The following is a 24,688-nucleotide window of genomic DNA, read 5'->3' as shown; positions in this document are numbered from 1 at the left end:
CAGTCTTTTTGGAGGAGTGGGGTATAGGAGTAAATGAGGGGGTTTGGAGACTTCTTATGGATCTAAAGGGTATTCTTATGGATCTAAAGGGTATTCAATATTTTTCTTCAGTTTTGCTTAGCTCATGTCAAGTGCTACATATCCCATAGATAGGCAGAAATCTTTTTCCAATGCTAAACAATGGATTGTGTCAATGTACCAGAGCATCCTGAATGGGAAGGGAAAGGATGATAGAAGGAGGAGGACAAAAGGAAATAAAAGGATTAAAAATGAAATTATATACAAGTTCACCTGCTGTTGTCAGGGTCAAAACATGGAGAGGAGTGGCTGCAACAGAAGAGATAATTTAGCAAAACAAAAAAGGATGAATGAATGAAATAAAAGGAGGAAGAGAAGATGATTTTACCTACAAATGGGAGTGCTGGAAAATGAATATGTAAACAAATTATAGAGAATATGTACAGGAGCAAAGTCTGTGTGGAACATGATATCCCTCTTGAACTCTCTGTTGCATGAGAATACTCAGGCACTCAGGGGAAAGTGAAATGTTTTTTTCCTTCCATCTGGAGGCAACCTAAAAGCATTTATCAACATTCTATGCAGGCTGAGATTTAGATATTGCAGGTAACAGCTGCACTTTAATGCATCTAGTGTATGGACAACAGCATAGACTACCAGCTTTTTGAGTAAAATCATGTCCAGTGCTGACACATCTAGAGAGTTTTTCAGTAGCCTACAAGGCATTTTCCGGACTACAAGATTTGCAATCCTTAAAGTGTTGCAAAGTGTAATGGAATGAGGCAGCGGTTTGAAACTGCGAGTTCAGCTGTTCTCAGGTGCTTTTCTATGCAATGTGACTGGGGTTTTTTTGCCCGTCCGTATGGCCCTTCACTGCAGCAGATTTTCCAGGCAGGTGGTGTCCATATTCCCCCTGAGATCGCATTCACTGCCCCCTCGTCCTCCATTTCCAGCCAATAGGGTCATGGTGGAAGTGGGGAACCGCTGATGCGACGACCTTTTTTAAAAAAAAAATCTCAGTGCCTTTATGCAAAGGTGCAAGAACTTTCTCCTTTGTGCAAGCAGAAGCACAAAAATGAAATGGAACGGAAATATATATTTTTAAAAGGGGGGGGGGAATCGGCTTTGCATGTCAACAGATCCTCAGTCCGCCGAATGAGCCAGCAAATCCTCAGCGTGAATGTGCACACACACACACAAAATATTATAAAAATACATAAACAAATGTGATCAAAATCAAAAGCCAAAAGCAGGTGAGAAACGATTTGCATCCTTGCAGATTGCAGTCTTCCACCCTTGCTCAAGAACTCGGGAGGAGACGTTTTAAAAAAAATCATTTAGCAGCTGCTCCAGCAAGCAGCCGCCCTATCCCACAGCCCCTTGGGCACAAATTAATAGGAAATTAAAAGGGGGCACCACAGGAACCCCAGAGTTAAATGCAATCTGATCGGGAGCAAACTGGCCAGCCAGCGGAGCCCCTTTGGGCGAGCGACGCACTTTTGGTGGGGAAAGGAGGGAATGGAGCCTCTTCCCCCACAAACCGTAAGCCATTACCACGTTATAGGGCCATAACACATCAATAGAAGCCAAAACAAGGCATTGAAAATATCGATGGAACCTTGGTGACAATGCAACGGCCACGGTGTCAAAACATGGGCAATACGGAGGAGCACTTAACGGAAACATTGTGAACCCTTGGGAGCATGTAATCTGGCAAACGCCCAGATTATGAAACGCTGTAATTGGTCATCAGATAACTGGAATTTCCAGAGTTCTCTTGCGCAAAGGTAATAGCCAAGATAATAATAATAATAATTTTAAAAAATTTAACCACAGATAGGGTGCCAAGATCTTAATGTTGAATTAATAAAGTATCGCTAAAGTCTATGCAATTCAGTTATATAGTCTGTAAAAATAATTCCACTGAGAGATTAGTAATATTAAGGGCATTGAACCCTGAAATAGGTCGGATTTATTTATGATGGAACCATTAATTCATCTTCATCCGTCTTTTTAAAAAATAGTCCCCATTCTGCAAAATCTGCTCACTATTACCTTCCATCTACTTGCATGCCTGGTTCTATTTCTATTCAGCATTCCATGTATCTTGCACATGATTCATTTTTCAAGTTGCTTACATGATACTTTTCTTATACTACCTTTCTTATACTCCTTGGCTGATATCCAGACTAATTCTCTGCTACTGTGCCAGGGTTCTTCATTGTGTGATGCAGGGTGGGGGGCTATTTTCAGCACACCTCCCTTCTCTCCTGCAGCCACCTGAATCTCCTGAAATGATGTCCCTGAGAGCTGAGGGGCCTTCAAGATTTTTGATTTTTTTTTTTAAGATTCAGCTGCAACAAGCGTGGCTCCAGAGCAGAATTGAGCAAGTGCCCCCTCAAACCAGTAGTATGCTCCCTGCCCACCAATTTCTGTTCAGAAATCTAACATGTGAGAGATGCAGCTTGCCCACCAGAAATGCACTTTGCCCTTCCTGTGCCTTACCTCAATTTTTTCCTAGTGCTACCACTGGGCTGCAGATGGAAGGGAAGCTAGCTGACAATCACCCTGTGCCTGCTTATGCAACGGAAAACCCTGGAGGGTTAGTTTGGATGTCAGCCTGCTTTCAATGTATTTTCTCCACATATTTCACCTCTAAATTGATGCAAACACTCTTATAGTTCTTCAATTATCGGGGGGGGGGGAAGACAATTTCTGTTTATTAGTGATAAGTAGTAATTTCACTTGAATTCTTTTCTCCCATAATTGCAGCAATATCACATGGATAGACCATTCATGAGGATTAATACCTTTTATCAAGATATTAATCAGTGCTTAGCAGGAGGTTTTCAAAAAGAAACATATACTTTTTTGGCATAGTAATTCTTTAAAAGTGTGTGTACACACACACACACACACACACACTTTTCTATTAAAATATTTTTTAGTTTTCGTTGCTAGCTGCTAGGTCCCGTTTCCACTGCTATTCGAGAATATACCACATGGGGGGGAAATAAAAAATATTTACCTTGTTAGCAATGATCCAATCTCCTTTTTTGAAGACAGGAAGCTAAGAATGATAACTCTAATTATTTGTCAATTTTAAGCACTTGTTCTTCACCTTTCCCTATTCCTCCCTCCCCCGCCCCCAATTTGGACAAATATAGAAAATTCTTCTGGGAAATCATTTTTCAGCCAATTTTTCACAATTAAATACACTTCAAAAAGAATATTGAGCATCTGGTATAAGCTATTATAATACTGCAAAGGGAAAAATACAAAAGTCCAAGATCAGTAGCTGTGTGCATAAAATTCTCATAAAATTCAATGGGCCCAAAAGACCACCCAGTCCAACCTTTGCTGCAAGGTAGACCACTTAAACTAACAGAATTTAATCTGTGCAATTAAGAGGACAACACATCTGTGTGCAATCAGTGCCTGAAGTAGGTACAGACTGGAGGTGCAGAGCCTATGTACATGCAACTTGTATAATCTCTGTGCAAACGGATCCCATCAGTGTGTGAAAAACAGGAGAGAGGGCTAAGAGACATTGCATTCCCTCCACATGTTGACTGTATGAAGGCACATTATCTGAACAATCTCAGGCTTCCCCACTGATGTAGTGTTCTGTTCCAGGCATGAACTTGTGATATGTGCATGGATCTCACTACTTGGAATGCCTTCCATTTCAGTGGAGATGTCTGCCCCGCATTCGCACAAAGGAATAAAATGCTTATTCCACAGAAACACATATATGAAATCCATTTGAATGCTAATCTGTCACTGGAATAATTGTAGCGACTCTGTATATATAATCTCTTAAATTTATCATCGACCATGTAAATTACCTGAACGCTACTTATTTTTGGTCCATTTTGGTTTTTTAAAGCTTTCAAATACAATTATAACAGATGACTAATGTCATATGTAGTGTCTAGTACCAAGGGATTCCCACATGCCACCATATATCAGTTCAATCAGTCAATCAATCTAAAGACCATCTGCTGTTCAGTCTCTTTCCTCCCTCAGAACTTCCATTGCCATTCTTTCCAAATCAGATACCTACCAAATTGTTTGCAGATGCAAGCCTGTTAGAAATGACATTTGTCTCTATCAAATTGCACTATGCAATCCAGGGCATACAAACATGAAATTTTTGCTTTGCAATGTGGTATAATGTCACGTTAAGATACTGTAGCTGGTTATGAAATCATGCTAATCTGAACACGGAATTAGCCAGACCATTTACATAGGGTTCTCCCCCTCACTTCCCCCTGCCAACAGATTGTGGGAGTCATATTAATAACTAATACTTTTATTTTTATTTATTTAACACATTTTTATACCAACCAAAACATACGTCTCTGGGCAGTTCAGGAAATATTGTTCATAAAGTAAATGTTCTATTATGCACTTTTAGTGAAATAATTTCACTGTGTTTCTAGCTATACTTATTTATGTGTTTATTTACATAATACATTTATATCTCATTTTCTTCCATCAGTTCTTTCTTTCCTCAATGAGGTCAGCATACCCTAGGTTCCCCCAAGTGACCTCTTATCCAGGCACTGACCAGATTCAGACTTCTTTAGCTTCAGCAAAGTTGCTGCATAAAGTGTGACTAGCTTAAATGCTTTCAGGAAGTAAAAAAGAATGGCTAACACACTGCGCAAGAGTAAGTCAGCCTAGTAATGCTGTGTTTGCACAAGTTGTGCAAGTGCAAGATTTGCACAAATTGCATTATACAAGATAACCTGTGCAAATGCAACGTGACTAGGCTGATGCACTCTTTTGCCTTATGTCAGTCACTATATTTTTCTGGTTAACATTTTCTGCACATAAGTCTCCCATTCAGTGCAATGTAGTCCCTCTGGTGCACACACATGATACAGCTGGGTTTATCTGTTCTCCTCTGTGAAGGTTAATCCTCCACTTTGTTGCTTGTTTTACATTATGAATTAAGTTGCTTTTGTTCTAAAATGGCTGTTTGTTCCCCAATGTGTGTTATAATAGCCTGTGTTCTAAAGTCAAAAGTTCAAAGTTTCTGTTAAACTGTTCGGTCAAGAAAAATTATGAAAAATTTTGTCTGATTTTTGTTAATTCTGATTTGAGAACCCCCCCAAAAGTGGGTGGAGTTACATGTTTTAAAAGAGATGGATTTGGGCAGTTGAGGTGGTCTTGGAGAGCCAGGAGAGAAGAGCTGAGTTAAAAAGAGCTGCTGAAAATAGAGAAATTACTGGGAAAGTGAAGCTGAAAACTCTTTTGAGAACTGAACTGAACTCAAAGCGGCTGAAGGAAGAATCTGGAAGTGAATGCACCAGTACTGGAGAGAAAGAGCAAGGCCTATGCCTGAGCAAGGGGAAAAGCAAGGCTTACTGCAGAAGCTGGTTAGAGATAATTGTAAGAAAATTCCTGGTGAATTTGTTGGTAAAGGCACCCTCAAAACTGCTAAGCGTCTTAAAATGATGTTATCAAATATTACTGAAAGAGAATCGGTAAAACAAGATGCCAGAATTAATTGGCACACAGCTTTCCAAAGTGATTGACAATGGCACACATGTTCCCAGCCACCTGTGCTACTGCAGGCTTCTAATGAAGCATTGGCAGTCTTGTGCAAGAACGCAAATACTTAAATTAGCATGCCCATGCTACAGGAGTGGTACTTGCTTTGGCTAACATGAGCGCAGCCTAAAGGTAATGTGTGCTGTTGAGTCGGTGTCAATTCCTGGAGACCACAGAGCCCTGTGATTGTCTTTGTTAGAATACAGAAGGGATTTACCACTGCCATCTCCCTCACAGTATGAGATGATGCCTTTCAGCATCTTCCTATATTACTGCTGCCTGATATACGTGTTTCCCAGTCTGGGAAACATACCGGTGGGGATTCAAACCAGCAACCTCTGGCTTGCTAATCAAGTCATTTCCCCGCTGCGCTAGTAGGTGGCTGAGCACAGCCTACTGTCTCCTTAATGGTCCGCCCCGGGGCTGCTGCGGATTTCAAAAGGAGCCCCAATGTTGTTTTGAAGCAGCAGTTATGGAAACTGCCTTTCCAGAGGTTTCCTCATTCATGGCAATGGGGAAACCTGCAGAAATGCAACTTCCACAATCACCATTTAAAAACAGTGTAAGGGCTGCCTTTGAAGTCCGCAGCAGCTGCAGGACAGACCATTACAAAGGCAGTAGGCTGTGTATCATGTCAGCCATTACTTACAATGTAAGTACTGCTTGCAAAGTAAGGCTGTGTTACTTCAACTATTTGCACTTTTGCACAAGACCGCTGACATTTCATTAGGAGCCTACAGTAGTATGGGTGGCTAGGAACTGCCCGCATAAAACTGCTGAACATATGGACCATTTTCTTTCCAAGTTAAAATTTCTGTTCAAATTGTAATATGGAGAATGAGCCATTGCCTGCTATGATCAGGACTTCCAGTTATTTCAGTGGTCCATAATGATATTCAGGTATTTTAGATATGGCTTCAGGGATGTGCACGCTACTCATTTAAAACAATTTCATAAGAACATAAGAACCCTGCTGGATCAGGACCAAGGCCTATCTAGTCAGTATGGTGTTTCACACAATGGCCCACTGCGAAGCCCACAGGCAAGAGGATGTCCACTCTCATACAGCTACTCTCTTTCAACTGATATTTAGAGGCATCTTGCCTCCGAGGCTGAAGATGGCCTATAGGCCTCAGACTAGTAGCCATTGATAGACCTGTCCTCCATGAGTTTCAAAATATGTTTAATTGTCAAGGCTCTTCACAAAGTAACTCTTGGAACTCTGGTTTTATGGGAAGACCAATTATTTCTCAGTCATCATAAAACCACATATTCCCATGATTCTTTGGGGGAGTCCTAATGGTTGGACCTGTTTAAAATTGGTCTAAAACTGAAAGACAGCTAAGCCCTTTAATCTGAATGGTTAGGACTTTCGCACTCACATCCAAACTAAGCATTAGTTCAAGCTGCTGAGGTTCTATGTATACTTTGCCTTTGCCTTCCACTTTGGATTACCTACCCAGAATGAATAGGGCTAGCAGAAAGAGTGACATTGTCCAAGTTGTCAGGGCTCCAGCTTAAGCGATATGAATTTCTCTCACCCTCTTTGGCTAGTGTGGATACCTGAAAATGTAGATAAATTTAAGTTTACTATTTTTTATTTTGTTACATGAATTTAGAACATCTAGCCAAAATCAGTTATAACACTCAAAGCAACCAATACTGTATTGCACTGGAGGGGCAGGGTATAAATATTTTAAATAAATAAGTTTATGCAGTTTATACTGTATTTATCTGAATTCAAGATTAGCTTTTTTCCAAGTTTTTTGATATTAAATATTCAGAGTCCTGTTCCTTTTGAGTAAATACAGGCATCACCTATATTTAACCTCTACTTTTTAAGGGGGTCTTCTTAAATTCAGAGTAGTCTTCAGTTCGGGTAATATGATTCTAGACAGCTGGAAATAAGCCGATCTGAAAAACTTACTTCAAACCTTGGGTACAGATCTCACTTTACTTCAATCAGATTGGCTAGACTAAACCAAGACTGCTTGATTTGAACGTCACAACTGATTTTGGTTTGTTTTGAATGCAATCAGAAACAATTCTTTTGAGGTTCATACAAATAGAGGTAGGGGAAGTATATGCTCCTGAGGCTAGAGGAAATCAGCCAGACAGCACTGTGCACAAATTACATGGGCAAATGGGCAGTTGTGCAACTACTTAAAACTGCATGCCCACAGTGCTGTAACGCCACATCCATTGGAAACAATGGAAGCAGTGCTTACCCCCTTACCCTTTGCACACAAGGGTGTGGAGCTAGCTTGTATTAACTAGATAATATTTTCTGCTTTATTTAGAGACTGTAAGCAGCTGACACAAGATAGCTAAACATTCAGTGAAAATTTTAAAACATGCATCTCTATTCATGCTAATCTTGTGTTGAAAGCCATTAGCTAATATTGTGAATGATATATGGGGAACTTGTTCCATTAGATAAAAGTATGAAATCAATCACGTCCCAAGTACAATGAATATTATTTAATACATTGAATTAGAAAGTTTTTCTAAACAGTGATATGCAAAAAAGAAAAGTTATGGATAGCATTATTAAAATTACTAGTTGGATAGGTTTATGAATTGATCATAAAAGTCTCACCTGGTGGCTGGGGATAACAACTGTGTCATCAATCATAGTGCTGTCCCTCATGTAGGAGGCATGGCTCAGCGTATGGGACCTGTCTGAACTGAAGGATCGTAGGCTTGTAGGTTGGCAGCATTATCAGCAGTTGAGATGATGTTTTGAAGAAGGGATTGTGGGCAGAGCAAAGGAGTGAAAAAAGCATGCTATTAGCAAATATGGTGTAACTTCCAGGGGGATTTTTAAAAATGTTCAGTAAAACATTCTTATTGCGAGATCAGCTATGATCTTTTTGTCTCGATTCCAATGGAATCCAATAAAATCATAATCTATTCCATCTGATGTCTAAAAATACTTCAAACTAGTGACATTGTAGTTTAATATTTTCCCTTATACTTGAAAAGAATAACCTGTGAATTATTTCTTTGTCCTGTTGAATACACTATTATCACTCATAATTTACATGAATTATCCCAGAAGAATAACAGAAATAAGTCCATTTGATGGTCAAGGGTAATTACATGTTGTCCCCTGGAAGGTACACAAAAGGTGAACTGTAGCCAGCCATATGCTTTCTGCGTAATACAAGATTTTTAATACACCAACAGTATTTACAAATAAGCAATAAAAAAACAAGAACACTATTACCTTCACAAACAACACTATAAAACACTGTTTGCATTAGCAATGGAAGATGCAAAGCAAAAATAACCAACTTCCACACAATTAATTGGGCTAAGTTTTATTATCTCAAATACTGAATACCAAACAGTTGCATAGGCTTCCTACTACAATTATGTATTTGGAATACTGCTTTTGAGGCTCAGATCACTGACACTAATACAACATTATAGGCTTCAAATGTTTCTAATGGCTTAGAAAGATAATAATGTTAGGAATAGGTTAAGGATTCAAATGCAGTTGAGCAGCAAAATTCATCTAAGCAGTGGAATTTTTTATTTCAACATTAATAAACAAGTGATGTCTCATGAACACACAAAAAATTGCATACTATGATTTTATATAATCAAAATCATTTGAAGGCCACAATCAATTCAGTATAATACTGAAGATGCTGTATGATATGGGCCTTAACAATTCTGTGACCAGTGGCTACAATTTTGCATGAAGGACATGTACAGAAGTCTTGCCAATTTTATTAGTTTAAACCACATGTAACTACACACCAGATTGTAGTCCAATTACCATTTGTGAGCCAGGGCATTTTATATTGCTACAGCTATAAAATGGAATTATTGTCTTTCAATCACATTGTAAATGCTGAGATACATGACATGCAGTGCAGTTCTAAGCAGACTTAATCAGAAAAAAAATCCCATTAATTTCAATCAATGGTCTTCACTCTCAGGTATGTGTACAGCACTTAGGACTGCAGTCTCAATTAGTCTGAATAAATTTCGGATGTAACAATAGTCTAAAAACTTCCATGCATGCATCTTCCCACCACCACCACCACCACCACTGAAGGTCTGTTCTTCAGTTAGTAAATCAAGAGATTTGAAGGATAAAATTAACACATGAGATTGAAAAAAATATTATCGTTTCCATTCAGCTAAAAGTCCATCATGATGAACTCTATTCAAACGCCATTGCACTTTTTGTCATGAACATCTTCAAATTCATTTCGGTGGCTCACATGTCCCTTGGCTATCTGAGCAAAGAGGCACCTTTAAAAAGTGGTGCGTAAGGGGGAGAGTAACTGACCCTATCCATCCCCAGCACCGCATTCCTCCAGTGGCTGTTGCTGGTGTTTTTTCTTATGGTTATTTTTTAGATTGTGAACCCTTTGGGGACAGGGAGCCATTTCATTCATGCATTTATTTATTTCTATGTAAAATGCTTTGGGAACTTTTGTTGAAAAGTGGTACATAAATATTCATCGTATTCGTATGTCCCACCGTGTAATAGGGGTGTAGCAGAACCGCCTGCACCACTGTGGGGCTCTAACTCGCGTGTTTATTGTGCCACGCAATAGGACAGTACCAAAACTACTGGCCTCTTCCACAATCACATGTAACACCTAACTTTCACTGGGAATAATGGGAGTTGTGTATAATCGTGCAAGAGATCAGTAGTTCCCATACTGCTATCTTGTGCAGCACCATTACCACATGTGTTTGAGGCCCACGGTAGCGCAGTGGCTCTGCAATGCATGTGTTATGATGTGGGACATGTAAGCCAGTGAGACGTGGTCACATCTCTTTAGCTGGATTGAGGGCTCCACATGGGTCCAGTATTGAAAAGGTCACATTAAGCACAAAATCTTACCCTTCGGGGGCATCTACATAAAAACAACAGGCATCAGCCCTAGGTCAAACAGTAATTGTTAGACTATACACAGGAACAGACTATGGATAATTTTAGATTACATGGCCAATTTAGCTCCAGCAAGTACACAGACATACTAGGATATAATCATTTTCAGTGTAATAACTGTGCCTCCTAAATTATTCAGCAGTAGCACTGGACAAACCACTGAAAGTGTGTTCTACAATAAGTCTGATTTGGCTGTTTTCCCCAAAAAGTCAGCTTTCAGTGGAAGAGTCCATTTAGAAGTTATGCCATATACGTGTGGCAAAGGATTTCACATTCAAAGGGAGATGCTCAAATATGACATGTTTTAATAGATAATATAATCGCCAATAAAGCAGAGATACAAGGCTGAAATCACTACAGATATTTAAAGATGCTAGCTGACATCCAGATTAATGCTGCACTACAGCAAACGTGTTGAACTAGTGCAAGAATGGTGCGCAAGCTAGTTCCGCTAAACCGGGAGCTTATGTTCCAGAATAGTATTGCATCGATGCAACAGGGTATGCTTGGACAATGTGTGGTGTGCCTCCTGCTGTGAAACCTCTTCATCAGTCCATATACATGTAGCAGGGAATGATGCAAAGCTGTCAGCATCCTTGTGGAGCAATGCTTGAGGAAACTGACAACAAGAGATTGTGTAACTTTGCGCATCCGCTCAGCAATGTTTGGATTGTAAACCGCCATGAGATTTTATATAGGGCGGTCTATAAATGCGACAAATAATAAAATAAATAAATGTGCATGTGTGTGTGTGCATGCATCTTTGTTGGTTGTACTAGTCCAGCTTTAGTCTAGGTGTCATACACCATTTGGCTCTTTCTCTAGTTGCTGCAACACATGATTACGTCCAATTCATAGAGCACATATTTGGATCATGGTGCATGTAGTTATGTACATACCCCCTGAGGGAAAAATATGGACTTTAGACACTGCTGGCTACTCAAAGATTATGTCAGAGGTTTGTGATATAGAGGACTCAAAAATGTCAGAAACATTTTTAAGTAGATACGGATATACAGCTTTACTTAGCTACCTATACAAGGGGAAATTTAATTTCTTAAGAATGTTTTGCTGAGTTACTTTAGGTAAGTTTGATCTGACAAAAATAAAGGCTCTTGTTCCAGGACTCACATGCAACTTAACAGAAGTGATTCTACATAATTTGCCAGTGGTTTAATGGCGCAGCGGGAAAATGACTTGACTAGCAAGCCAGAGGTTGCCAGTTCGAATACCCACTGGCATGTTTTCCAGACTATGGCAAACACCTATATTGGAGCAGTGATATAGGAAGATGCTGAAAGGCATCATGTCATATTGCATGGGACGGGAGATGGCAATGGTAAAGCCTTCCTGTATTCTACCAAAGACAACCACAGGGCTCTGTGGGCACCAGGAGTCAAAATCAACTCAACGCCACACTTTACTTTAATCCCATCCTACCCTCAGCTGCACCACTCCTATATCAAGACATTTCTTATCATGACACCATTGTACAGCCCATTTTATTCATGGTCTTGCAGTAGTGAGTCAAAGGACATAGTAACAGTGCATAACTTATCACCAGCACTGGCACCAGGACTTGGCTTCTAGTGCTGAAACTTATGCTTGTCAGAACAAGGCACTTTCTTCTACAAAATGATGATAAACCAAATCTACTACAATCAGTTGTACTAGTAGTGGTAGTGGTAGTGGTGGTGGCGGCGGTACATTTCCCCCCTTATTCTGTTTTTGTCTTGTTTATTTCCTATATAGCAATAGCAATAGCACTTACATTTATATACCGCTTTATAGCCGGAGCTCTCTAAGCGGTTTACAATGATTTAGCATATTGCCCCCAACATTCTGGGTACTCATTTTACCGACCTCGGAAGGATGGAAGGCTGAGTCAACCTTGAGCCCCTGGTCAGGATCGAACTTGTAACCTTCTGGTTACAGGGCGGCAGTTTTACCACTGCGCCACCAGGGGCTCATATATGCCTATATGCCTCAGCAAGCTAAGAAAGACACCTAGGTCTTTCTGTCTATGGTGACAGCAATATAATAATTGAAAACAGGCAGAGATATTAATGTTACAGTTGTGTACTCATCATCTTCCCACATTAGAAATTAGAATAACACACTCATCATGTCTTATCATGATGCTTTCCTAAATCTGTTTCAAACTGGCAGCTCAGTACATGTCGTATCTTGGCAGAGATCACTGATTTGAACCACAATGCTAATTCAGATGTCCCTGCACACTCATCTGCTAGCAAATAAAAACCTTCTAGATCGTTCAGCAGGCCTGCAAAATGGGTAGGGATATATCATGACAGATGCCACAAGGGAGAATAGAAGAAAACATCATTTTCATGCTGCATAATACCTACCTGGGCATAGTGCTAATGAAAGCATACAAAAAAATGGAGGGGAGAGAGAAATAATAAATACCGAACGTGATTATGAAAGAAAAACTGAATATTCTAAAGCTTAACTAAACTTGGGTTAGTGAATAGATTGGAGGAATGGCAATTGCTGCAACACGAAAGGGGCGGGGGGGGGGGGAGGCAAATCCACTGTATCACATTGGCTTTGTTTGCTGCAAAAGTTCTATTTATTTCAGCAGACAATGGCTCACATACGGTGCAAGCTTCCATGCTGTAACACAGTGTGCATGCAGAGAGGAGAGCTGGTCTTGTGGTAGCTAGCATGACTTGTCCCCTTAGCTAAGCAGGGTCTGCCCTGGTTTGCATTTGAATTGATGTGTGAGCACTGGAAGATATTCCCCTTAGGGGATGGAGCCTCTCTGGGAAGAGCAGAAGGTTCCAAGTTCCCTCCCTGGCTTCTCCAAGATAGGGCTGAGAGAGATTCCTGCCTGCAACCTTGGAGAAGCTGCTGCCAGTCTGTGTAAACAATACTGAGCTAGATAGACTCAGTATATGGCAGCTTACTATGTTCCTATGTTTAAATGTTGTTGGACTACAATTTGTTGATTTATAGGAGAGGAGAGCTGGTCTTGTGGTAACAAGCATGATTTGTCCCCTTAGCTAAGCAGGGTCCACCTGGGTTTGGGAGCACTGTAATATATTTCCCTTAGGAGATAGAGCTGCTCTGGGAAGAGCAGAAGGTTCCAAGTTCCCTCCCTGGCATCTCCAAGAGAGGGCTGAGAGAGATTCCTGCCTGCAACCTTGGAGAAGCCGCTGCCACTCTGTGTAGACAATACTGAGCTAGATGGACCTATGGTCTGACTCAGTATATGGCAGCTTCCTATGTTCCTATGCAGCTGTGCAAGAATGCACTTGCACAACCACATGCATGCTGTGTTACAACATGCACAGAAACTTTCTCAGTGTCTTATCCACCATTTCCTTTTAACAGAGACTTGGTGCTTTATGCTTAGAAATAAAATATTCTTCCCAAAAAAATCAGAGAAAAACATTTCTTCAAAGCTGCTGCCATGTCTTTTTACTGCTTCTTAGCAAGGTACCAGATTGTGATCACGAAAGATAGCTCATCATTGCCTAGGAGTCTTCATTGTACATGTTCTGCAGGGGTCCATATTGTCATTTAATTTAGGTGGGAGTCCAGTGTGAGTGATCACACAGAGTTCTGACATTTGATGCCATCAGTATTTAAATGGCAAATCACTACACCTTTCATTATCATATAAAATAGGTCCAGGAATCCCTGTGCTAAGTGTTTGGTTGAAGTCAGTTGACTGCAAAGGAATATGAACAAGACTGAAGCACTGACGACTTGAAGATTTCTGATTGAAGATGGATGAGACACTTGTAATCAATGGCATTTGGGTCTGCCATAGTCAGTCAGCTCCATAGCACTCTTGTATTCCTGAATTTTGGAATCCCAGTGGTAGCCAAAAGTGCCTTTCAACAACTGCTTGGTGAAGCAGCTGCAGCCTTCCATTCAGAGCAATCATTCATACCTTTGTAATCTCAAGACTAGACTACTGCGATATAGGCTGCCTTTGATGATCATTCGGAAGCATCAGCTGGTACAGAAAACAACAGGCTGTTTCCTACAGGAGGAGCAGGGAGCATATAATACCTCTACTCACATCTATATCATCTTCCTATTGTCTTCCATGAACAATTATGGTCCTTGAACAATTATGGTCCAAATCCAATATAACTACAAAACCTTTCCTAAATCTCATTGCAATCTCTAAGATCAACTAAAGAGTACCATCTTTGGAATGCCTTTCGTGCTCTAATTTAAGATAACATATAGATACACACAAATGTCCTCAATGGCTGCCCTATAATAGTTGATCTTCTTTTCACTGAAGATCTGCCAAATCAAATCTGAACTTTCAAAAGACATTTAATCTTTTGAAAGCTTAGTCATATATTTTATTAATGTGGGCTTTTATAGGAACAGCTAAATGAAGGTCAGGTTTTAATATCCGCCACATTTTAATTAGTTTCAGGTTTATTGTATTTATATTTGTAAATATAGTGCGAACCAGCATGAATCTTTAGGATAGGCTAAAAATCTAAAATAAAAATAAATGCAATTCCCGTTCATTGCTCACACACTGCACAAGCTTCAATGCACGTTGTAACATAGTGTGCATGCAGCTGCCCAAGAGCACAATTGTGCACACACTAAAATTATTCAATCACAGTTGCACAACAGTGCAGCCATTGGAAATAATGGTCATACTGTTGTGCAACTGTGTTTGTGCAATTTTTGCATGTGCAAGCTTTGTGAAGCCTATGTGACAACATGCACAGAAGCTTCTGCTGTGAGCCACCATGTTGTTGGACATGTTCTCTTTTACATCATATCAGCAGATCTGCATGCATAAATATGCTCCTGAAAGCAAATTGAGCCCATTCGTTTGAGATGTATTCTATCAGCAACAGATGGATTCTATTTTAAAATCTTTTGCTTTGAATATTTTGACAGTCTGGATGAGCTCTCTCCACTAATCAATCAACACTCCTGGAAACAGCAAGATTCTTTTTTTAATCTTTTGAACATGCGGATCTGAAGCGGTCTGGCCACACAGACATGCATTCCCTTTATAAGTTGGCAATGCACAAGCCACAAACATGTTCCTAGTTTGCAGTGAAACTAGGTTTGCATGATATCAGTATCATACCGTACACTACAGAAGTAGTGCTCAGGGTATAGAATACTCTTTCTTTTGTAACCTAATATCAGGTCAGGGAACTCCAGAAACAAAACAAAAAGGAACAGATACATTTGCTAACAGCAGCATCCACTACAGTGCTGACCATTCCCAGGGTAATTCTACATTTGAATGAAACATGTTTGTAACAGCTGCCAGTATTTTCAGTTAACTAAGAAGAAAAGCCTGTTCTATATGTAATGTTCCATATACAATTTGCCTTGCTTTATGACGTATCCCTGCAGAAATGTGAATTTCCTACAGATATAGTGGTTCCCACTCACTTCCCAATAATACATAGGGTCTTCCTGAGAAATTATGTAGAAGTCTGTTTTCTTTTTTATTATGGATGGCAACATAAATGGCTGTTTCTCCCAGGGAAAGACAATGGCTGGCATCGTAACAAAGCACTGTCACACTAGTGCAGAGCTGTTGCGCTAGCTACTTGTGCTAAGTAAGCACTGCGTTAGTCAGGATGTCAGCCAATGTGTTATTCCTTATGTAGCAGCAGAGTTAAGATATGTTAGAAATATGTTTCCACCTTTACCTCTGAACCAGCCTGCTCTGTGGCAGCTGAAGGCTTCACCTCACAGACAATCCCTGCTTGTTTCGCAATGTGAGTTATGCAAAGATGATGGTATATCAAGCCTCTTGGCAAGTTAAGGTATTGGATTATTCTCTGATGGGAATAATTTCCCCACTGAGGATTCTGATTTGGAGACACAAGCCAGGAGACAGTGGGAAGTCTGGCTTCAGAAGTCTCATTTTTGCTTCCCAAGCTGTCCAAGCTCTTGGCCAGAAAAATCACATGCTTGAGAAGCAACACGTGGGTGGGAGGAGCAACCTGAGGGCAGGGTGAAGCTAAGATGTTGGCAGAAAACTTTGGGGAGGCACCCCAAAAGCTGAGAAGCACTAACAGCCACTTCAGTTTCAACTCTATGAATCTGGGGGTGCACCCTACTGTGGACCTCAGGGACCAATTCTCTCCAGGAAATATTCTCCGGCAAATCTACAGAGTATAATCTGTCCAATCATCATCATCATCATCACCACAAACAACTTTGTTTGTTAGCCACCCCATAACAAATTGTTCTCTGGGTGGCTCACAACACAGGATTAAAACATACAATAAAAATAATAAATCATGTATCGAGACTTTGTGACCTGGGACATGACCCAACACTGCAAATGCACAGTGGATGGCGGTTCGGGGGTGGGGGTGGGGAGAATACAAACATATCAGAAAAGTATATACATTCTTGGCAAAGAAGTACCTGTCAGATCGGCCGCCTTCCAAGCTGTACCTCAGGTAGTTCATACCATCTAAGAACTGGCTGCTGGGTAAAGAGTCATCACCTAGTTCTTTCAGGTCTTCTGGCCTAAGGTATTCTCCCCCATCTCCTGTCATAGTGTCATCACCTTAAACCAAAAAACAAACAAATAACACCACACACTCACAAATTATATGTTACGGAAACAATTGCCTTATATGGCCTACAGCACTGAAAAAATGGGGGAACATATTAGATGGATCACACCAAAAAATCAGGAAGTTGTTATTCCTGAAGCACAGCAAGCTCAAGCTATTAATGAACATAGCCAACCTGGCACATTAACAAAAAGACTAAATCAGTGTGTAAGTTAAAACATTCACAGTGAAACATTGCTTTTCTAGTCAAGAATCCGGATACGTGTTTTGCAAAAGCAATGAAGTTGAGAATTACACTGACTATCCAATAAATACCAGCAGAAGAGCATTCTTTGCTCCGAAGAGGATTGAAACTTTCCCAAGAAACACCATATACAAATATAGGCTTAACACATTAGCAATACAATCTATACAATGAATGCTAATTTGTGAAATTACTTTAATCATATTGATTTTATCTTTAAACACACTGCAACTGAAATTTTTACTAGCCACAAATAATATCTTCACCCTCACACAGCAGGCAAGAAGAAGACAATATAAAGACAGAGGGCAAGCCATCAATCCACATCCCAGAACACTGAAAAGAGAGCAAACCATCAACAAGTGACAGATGACTGGAGACATCTGTTTTTCTGTGTCCACGTATAGGAGCAGGATGAAGTGTGTAGCGGTGTGATCTGCATATATGCCCATGGTAGGAATGTGCACGAGCTGTTTGTGCACTCCCTTGCAGGGCGGGGTACCTTTAAGATTCAGGTAAGCTGCTCCTTACCTGCCCACCGCTCCCCCCCCCCACCGGTACTTGTTTTAGAAACAGCCACACAAGACTGCAGAGCTGCTTCCTGCAGCCCCACACAGCGTCAGCATGCACATGGCCAGGGTGCACACGTGCTGGCAACACGATGCTGACCATGCAAATGCCCAGTGCGCGTGTGACCCAGCCATGTGCATGCCAATGCTGCATGGGGCTGCAGCACTGTTTCTAAAATTAGCACCGGTGAGAGGAAAGGGGTGGGGCTGGCGGTGGGGGGCGGGTACAGGAAAGGAGCTCCTTACCTGCATCTCTGCTCAAGGTGGCTCCACTGCCGGCGTTCAAGCATGTCTGGCACTTGAAAAAGCAAGCCGAACAAGCTAGCGCTCATCCGTAGCCCATGGTGCCACTCTTACCACGAAGCCTGCCCTTTGTCACCATGGAGTGGCTAAATGGGGGGAGGATGGCTAGCAGGGGCAGTGGAAGCCATGCCTTTATTCCCAGAAGAGAATCAAGCATGATAGCACGCAAACTTACTGAACCATTAAGTTCCATTAGAAGTTAAGTTCAATTCTAATGCAGTCTTTCAGTGTTCTTAGTCTCATTGCAAGGACAGAGGATTAGGAGGGCAAAAATATAATGAGTTGGCTTGGCTTACTCTTAACAATGGCTTGCTTAATGTTGGCTCCCAGCCCCAATGGGTACCAGCTGCCACAGATGAGCGAGTGAGGTGTAGTGGTTAGAGTACTGGACTAGGCCTGGAGAGGCCTCAGTTTAAATCCCTGTTCAGCCATGAAATTACTTCAAGCTAGTCACTTATCTCTCAGCCTAACCTACCTCACAGGGTTGTTGTGAGGATAAACGTAACCATGTTCACCTTTCTGGGCTCCTTGGATGAAGAGCAGAATAGAAATGTAAAAATAAATAAATAAAATAAAGCAGTACCATTTGATAATGTTTGCTGACCTAACAGCCTTATAACAAATCTATAGCTGGCAGGATTTTCTTTTTAGAGAGGAGGTGGACATCCATTCTGTTCTCACCTCCAGTATTCATTACACATGCAAGGGGGAGTGGGATCGTGCTCTCTGTCTGTCCCTACCCCTGACCGCCGCACACTGAGTGGAAGATGTAAAAGGTGGTGCACATGTGACTCAGCAGGTCAAAGTTTCCGAATGTGTAGAAAAGCTCACACACAATGCATAAGTACACACTTATTGAAAGGCAGAACAGGGCTACTCTCTCTGTGGCAGACAGAGCCACCTGGAGAGGACTGAAGAGGACCCTATAGTGAAAACATTCACAGGGACAAGCAGGCCAGGGATAGAGTATGTACTAGTCCTTCTGTAGAAGGAACCTTTTCCCTCCTATCTCACTCTTTGATAAAATGAAGATAAGCATGTCATGGTATTTTCTTCCTTTTAACCTGGCCTAGAGCAATGCTGTAACCATAGCTACTGCTCAGCTCAGTGTATTACGCTGTCTCTTTGACCAGCCATGCTGTCTGGTTTAAGAACCAAATAATTGGTAGTTAAGTGACTGCAGATGAACACTACATTATGTCAGCCACACAGAGCTCCGAAAGGCACTTATGGAACAGCAGGAAATTGAGCCACTAAAATGGAAAGACTGAACATCTGTCCCTGCTGCATGTTAAGAGACATGGCTGCCAAGGGCAGTACAAAAGGGCAATACAAAAACTGTCTCCTAGCAATCCTTCGAAGAGGAGGAAATAAAGGAACAATATTCCCCCCTCCTGAAATAAATGTATTTAAGCATTTTACAGGTAGTGTCTCTGGAGTGTGTTTCCCTGGAAATAGCAGATAAATTGCCCAGGATTATTGTATTTTAAGACAGCATCCAGAACATTAAAGATAACGTTTTACAGGCACTACACAATCACAGTATTGCATGGGTTTTTAAAAATCTCTTTGAACTGACGGCAGGTGAGCCATTGCAGAAGAATGAATGAATGAATGAATGAATGCACAGCTTTCTGCTGAAACTACAGAGTTATAATATTGCAAAATTCTTTACCTTTTTAAATTAGCTTTCCTCTGAATGAGAAATTTCAGAACGTCTTTGATTATTTGAGTTATAACTTATTTCGGTTATTTAATAGTTTTATGTTTGCGTACTTACAAAAGTTTACTCCTGTTTAACATGAATCTGAAATTTTAGGAGTCTAACAAAACTACATTCTACACAGCATAGCACAATTATTATGCAAAGCTTTAGATCTTTTAAGGAGAGTGCTACACAGGGAAAATATCACTATTTTACTATTCCTGTTACTAATATTTATGAGCCACCTCTATACTGATGCAGCCAAGACAACTCAGAACCAATATAAGATCAGTCATAATACAGTAACTTTACAAAAGACAATCCTATCCATCCAGGATATTCCATTAATTTGATCATATTAGCTATGATATTTTAGATCATGGAATATGTCTTAACTAGTAGTGACAGACTAATCTCATCCAGAGACCAAAATGTTAAATTAAGATCTCTAATGAAGAAGCAGAAATGCTTGGTAACAACACTGCAAAAGACATGAAAAAAGTGGATTTTAACCCTGAATAAAAGAAGAATAGTTTTTTACATTTTAAAAAAAGTTTTAAATAAAAATTATGTTCTTTAAAAAATGCCAGATTTCTGCTTGTTATGATCTTAGCCTAGATAGGTAAGAACAAGAAATATATCCCAACACACTATGGATACATTTAAGATCCTGCCATTTCATTTTATAAAACATTTAATTCATTTATTGCTAAAAAGCACCAATGTGTGTATAAGGACAGAGGCATGGTTTGACTTTGCTTGCATACAGAATCATATAGCTCCCTCAGGTGACAGGTACCAGTAACACAGCCCAGTGATAAGGCTGCTGCTGGTTTACCAAGTATTTAAGACACAGTGCAGCTCATAAATACAAGAGCTGACATCTGAGAGTTGTGAAGCACTTGTATAATGAACAAAGTTACACTAACACAAGAAGAATGCATAGGGGCACAAAACAGGATTTTCAGAATTGCATTATTGAGCTCATGTGCAAAAAGAGGATAGAAGAAAGGAGGGATACCACAGACTGTGCAATTGTTGCACAAGCACAAGCATGCTTGCAGTTGTGCAACACTAGTCTGGAATGCAAGATCCAATCTTAGCACAAGTTTTTGTGCTAAGCAACAGCTTTGTGCAAGCACAACATCCTTCTGCAAATGCTTTGTTAGGATGTCAACCAATGTTCTGTATTACACAGTAGCCTTGTTCACACAATTGTTTGAATCTAGGTTTTAAGGTGGGTTACCAACATTGAAGTGATTGTGTGAACCCATAAGGTGGCAGTCTTGGGCCATAAACCAGCTTGGCATGAGTTCACATAATCACATCAATGTTGGTAACCCACATTAAACTTAGATTCAAGCAACTGTGAACAAGCTTAGTATGATGTAGCATAGGAAAAAGGGCCAACCCAGGAGGATGAAAGCTCTTAGTTAAAATCTGACCTCAGTAATGAACTCACCTGCTGGCCTAAACTAAACTATGCTGTGATCTACAGTCCTGGCCCATCACAATCACGTCAATGCTAGGGATGGAGATACTAATATTTGCCAACCTACAGGGCTGTTGTAAGGAATCCTGAGATAATGTATGTGAAGGAATCTTCAACACTCAACATGCACTATAAAAATGCTAAGTGTTATGTTGCTGCTGTTGTTATAGACTGACAACATGAGAAATGCATTATTATTACAATTTCCCCAATGCATAAAGCTTAGATATATTCTCAAAACTTTGGCCAAAAATTAAAATTTTTGGTGATACAAGTAGTATTTTCTAGCTTCTGTTACAAGGGGAGGGGTGATTTGCTGAAAAACATGCACAGACTCACACTGAAATTCAGGGGCATAGATCAGTGTTAGGCATTCCTTAAATATGTATAAATGGTTTCAGAAAATTAAAGAAAGGGATCAATTAAACAAGAAGAAATAAAATTTTGTGCCCAACTCCAAGAATTATTTCCAAAGTACCTGTATCACTAAAGGCTTCCTCATCAGTGAAATGGTCAGAGTCAGAGTGTTTAAAAGCTGCATAACATATAAGTCAATTTCAGAAAAGGGGCTAAAAGGAACAGCTAACACCACATAGTATAGTGGGAATACATGCAATTTATCCAGCAGACAAAAAAGAAAAAACTATTATTTTAGGAAGCCCTCAAAGGGTTTAAGGAATAAGATATATACTCAACTGTAAGTAGTATTGCGGGGGGGGGGGGGCTATCTTCATACGTTAGATCAGGTCCAAACAAGATATGACTTGAATTACACTGTTGGGCCCTTGTGTGTGCTTTTTTTTTTTTTTTTAAGTGTAAATAGCAGCAACAGAGGACTAGTCCAGAACGGGACTTTAACAGAGGAAAAGAGTTAATCTATGGGCCTGGATCAGGAACACCCCCTATCTACTAATTACACATTTTTAAAAACCCACATAAGTTAGTAAAGTTGCATCTAGTTTTGCCCTCAAATTAAGGGACAAACTAAACAAGGTGTTGAAGATTTGTTACTGGATATTCTGCCCCTTTAAATCTCCTTCAAAAGCAGCCTTGTGGGGAAGATCAAATTGGATTGGGGCTGTAGCACTTGGTGGGGTGGCCCTTTTATAGGCAAGATGAGGCAGTTGCCTCAGGTGACAGATTACTGAGGGGCCAGCAGGACAGCAAGATGTCCCTTACTGTCACCATCAAAGCAGTTCTTTGAGACCAATCTGACCCTTGCCAACTTTGCAAGGAGCATTTCTCCTTATATTCCTTGCAAAGCTTGCAAGAAGCACAAGGAGAGAAGATTCCTGGCAGCTTTCCCTCATCCCTGCTTTCCATGCACTTCCAAAGCTTGCAAGGGTTGGGGCATGGGGCAATAGGGATGTGCACAAACACGTTCGGGAGGCAGGGGGAAGGTTCTTTAAGGCGCAGGGAGGATGCTCTTCCATCCCCCGCTGCATTTTCTCCTCCAGCACCCTCCCCAAAATCACTGCCATGGGGCTGCAACATACCTCCTTGCAGCACTGGTCAGTATCCTACTGGAAGTGGCTGATTTGCATGCACATCAGACGCAGCCCCATGGCAAGGAGGTACACTGCAGCCCCATGGCAGCAATTTTGGGGAGTGTGCTGGAGGGAGAAATGCAGCAGGGGAGGTAAGAGCACCTTCCCTGTGCCTTAAAGAACCCCCCGGCTCCAAACCGGCTCAAACGCCGGACATCCAAAATAGTTCGACAGTCTGTAAAAGGACCACTGAACTGGTTCGTGCACTCCCCTATGGGGCAAGGCAGCATTTTGCACCTTGCCTCAGGTTCTAAAACACCTTGGACCACACCAACACATGGGGCTGGAGTTTAACCCTTTCCCTCATACTGTTTGCCACATATATCTAGATCAGCCACCCCAAAGTGTTATTTGTCCTATTAGCAAAAAGTTACTGATGATATTTTAAAGCCATTTCCCATGTACCATTTTCCTGATGTAAAACAGCCCTTCACCCACCAACTCTAATTTGTCCTGTTTGGGCAAACACACATCTAAAGGGTCAATACATGTTTTCCCTAACAGGACAAATCATGGCAGGAGGAGAGCTGATTTACATTAGGAAAAGCTACATAGGATTGGAAACACACAAATGCCCCAGTGCCATGGACCCAATACAATTCTTATGGCTGCTTTTAAAATAAACTTAAGATGAAGGAATTATTATCATGGATCTCCAATGTCTTATCTAGTGTGATCACAACATATCCTTAATTGCATATATGTTCTTTCATAATGAATTTTTTTTGCATGTGGTGCACTAAATCTTTTGAAGAACTACGTTAATGAAAAGCATCAGTCATTTTCAGTAGTATGTTTTTGTCTGAGTCTTGGTACAGCTTTCCCTTGAGGACCAAATATTTCATTATAAAGGTAATAATATGTTTAAAAGTACAAGAGTTGAAGATGCCAGTTTCATCCTAATGGCTATAATATGCGATGTTTATGGTGGGCTCACCTTCCTCATCAGAAACATCCAAGACTTCAGTCATAGTCTCAGGTACATTGAGCTTGTGTTTCTCAGTTACAGTCTGCAGAGGGTGGCGGAGGGGAGGAGAGAGATCAAACAACAGGTTAATGCAAAATATTTAAAAGTCCAATATATTTTAATCAATATATTACATTGAATCACATTTCAGGCTGTTCTGACATTTTAACAATAGACTTTCTCCCTCCTGAATTTTCCAAATTTTATATTTTGCTCCCACAGGAATCATTGCTGCCTGTTATTGCTACAGAAAAGTGGATCATATAATGTGGTGAGCAGCAGTTTCCTGTACCAAGTGATTTCAAGATGAAAAATGTCTTTAGCCCATTTGTTAATAGATCAGATGTTTTCCATGTATGATCTATTAACAAATGGACTAAAGATGTATGATGTATGATGTTTTCCATGTAGGGTTTTTCCATGTATGTGTTCTGATGGAAGGGCTAGTTCTAAAAAAGAATTAGGTAATGTCTAGAGAAAACCTCTAAGAATTTGTAGGAAGCATATGGAACATATTAATACTTTGGAAATACTTTGAAAATGAACCTTTGAACAATGCAAAATATTTAAACACAAAAAAGATGTTGACTATTTGAGCAGATCATCTGATGACGCTGTACCAATCACAACAACTATATTGCTCTTTTTTCTATTACCCTTCAATATACATCAGGAAATTATAACTTTTTTTGTTTTAACAAAAACAGTTATAACTGTTTTATTACTGGGGGTGGTATTTTGCATCCCATGCACAATCAGAAACCCATGGGAATATTATTAATATTTTATATATCTTGGTT

The 24,688-nt window shown here is 40.4% G+C and overlaps 1 protein-coding gene across 42 annotated transcripts in view; it reads right to left on the bottom strand.

The window, feature by feature from the left end:
- The window catches only part of ANK2 (ankyrin 2), a 509,522-nt gene that overhangs the window by 76,643 nt on the left and 408,191 nt on the right, over positions 1 to 24,688 (bottom strand). For 21 of the 42 annotated variants that reach the window (XM_053254658.1, XM_053254664.1, XM_053254665.1 and 18 more), the window contains 6 exons: positions 23,859 to 23,931; positions 16,907 to 17,051; positions 8,180 to 8,282; positions 7,040 to 7,143; positions 3,047 to 3,088; positions 292 to 327 (listed from right to left, as the gene is read on the bottom strand). In XM_053254658.1, the coding sequence (XP_053110633.1) occupies positions 292 to 327; positions 3,047 to 3,088; positions 7,040 to 7,143; positions 8,180 to 8,282; positions 16,907 to 17,051; positions 23,859 to 23,931 (503 nt within the window). The remainder of the gene's footprint in view (positions 1 to 291; positions 328 to 3,046; positions 3,089 to 7,039; positions 7,144 to 8,179; positions 8,283 to 16,906; positions 17,052 to 23,858; positions 23,932 to 24,688) is intronic. The other 21 variants (XM_053254666.1, XM_053254697.1, XM_053254685.1 and 18 more) reach the window with 3 other exon arrangements.

Source organism: Hemicordylus capensis, chromosome 5 (assembly GCF_027244095.1).
Source record: "Hemicordylus capensis ecotype Gifberg chromosome 5, rHemCap1.1.pri, whole genome shotgun sequence".
Classification (NCBI taxonomy): domain Eukaryota; kingdom Metazoa; phylum Chordata; class Lepidosauria; order Squamata; family Cordylidae; genus Hemicordylus; species Hemicordylus capensis.
Note: the sequence above shows the minus strand (reverse complement) of the source record. Positions and strands in the feature narration are given on the sequence as shown.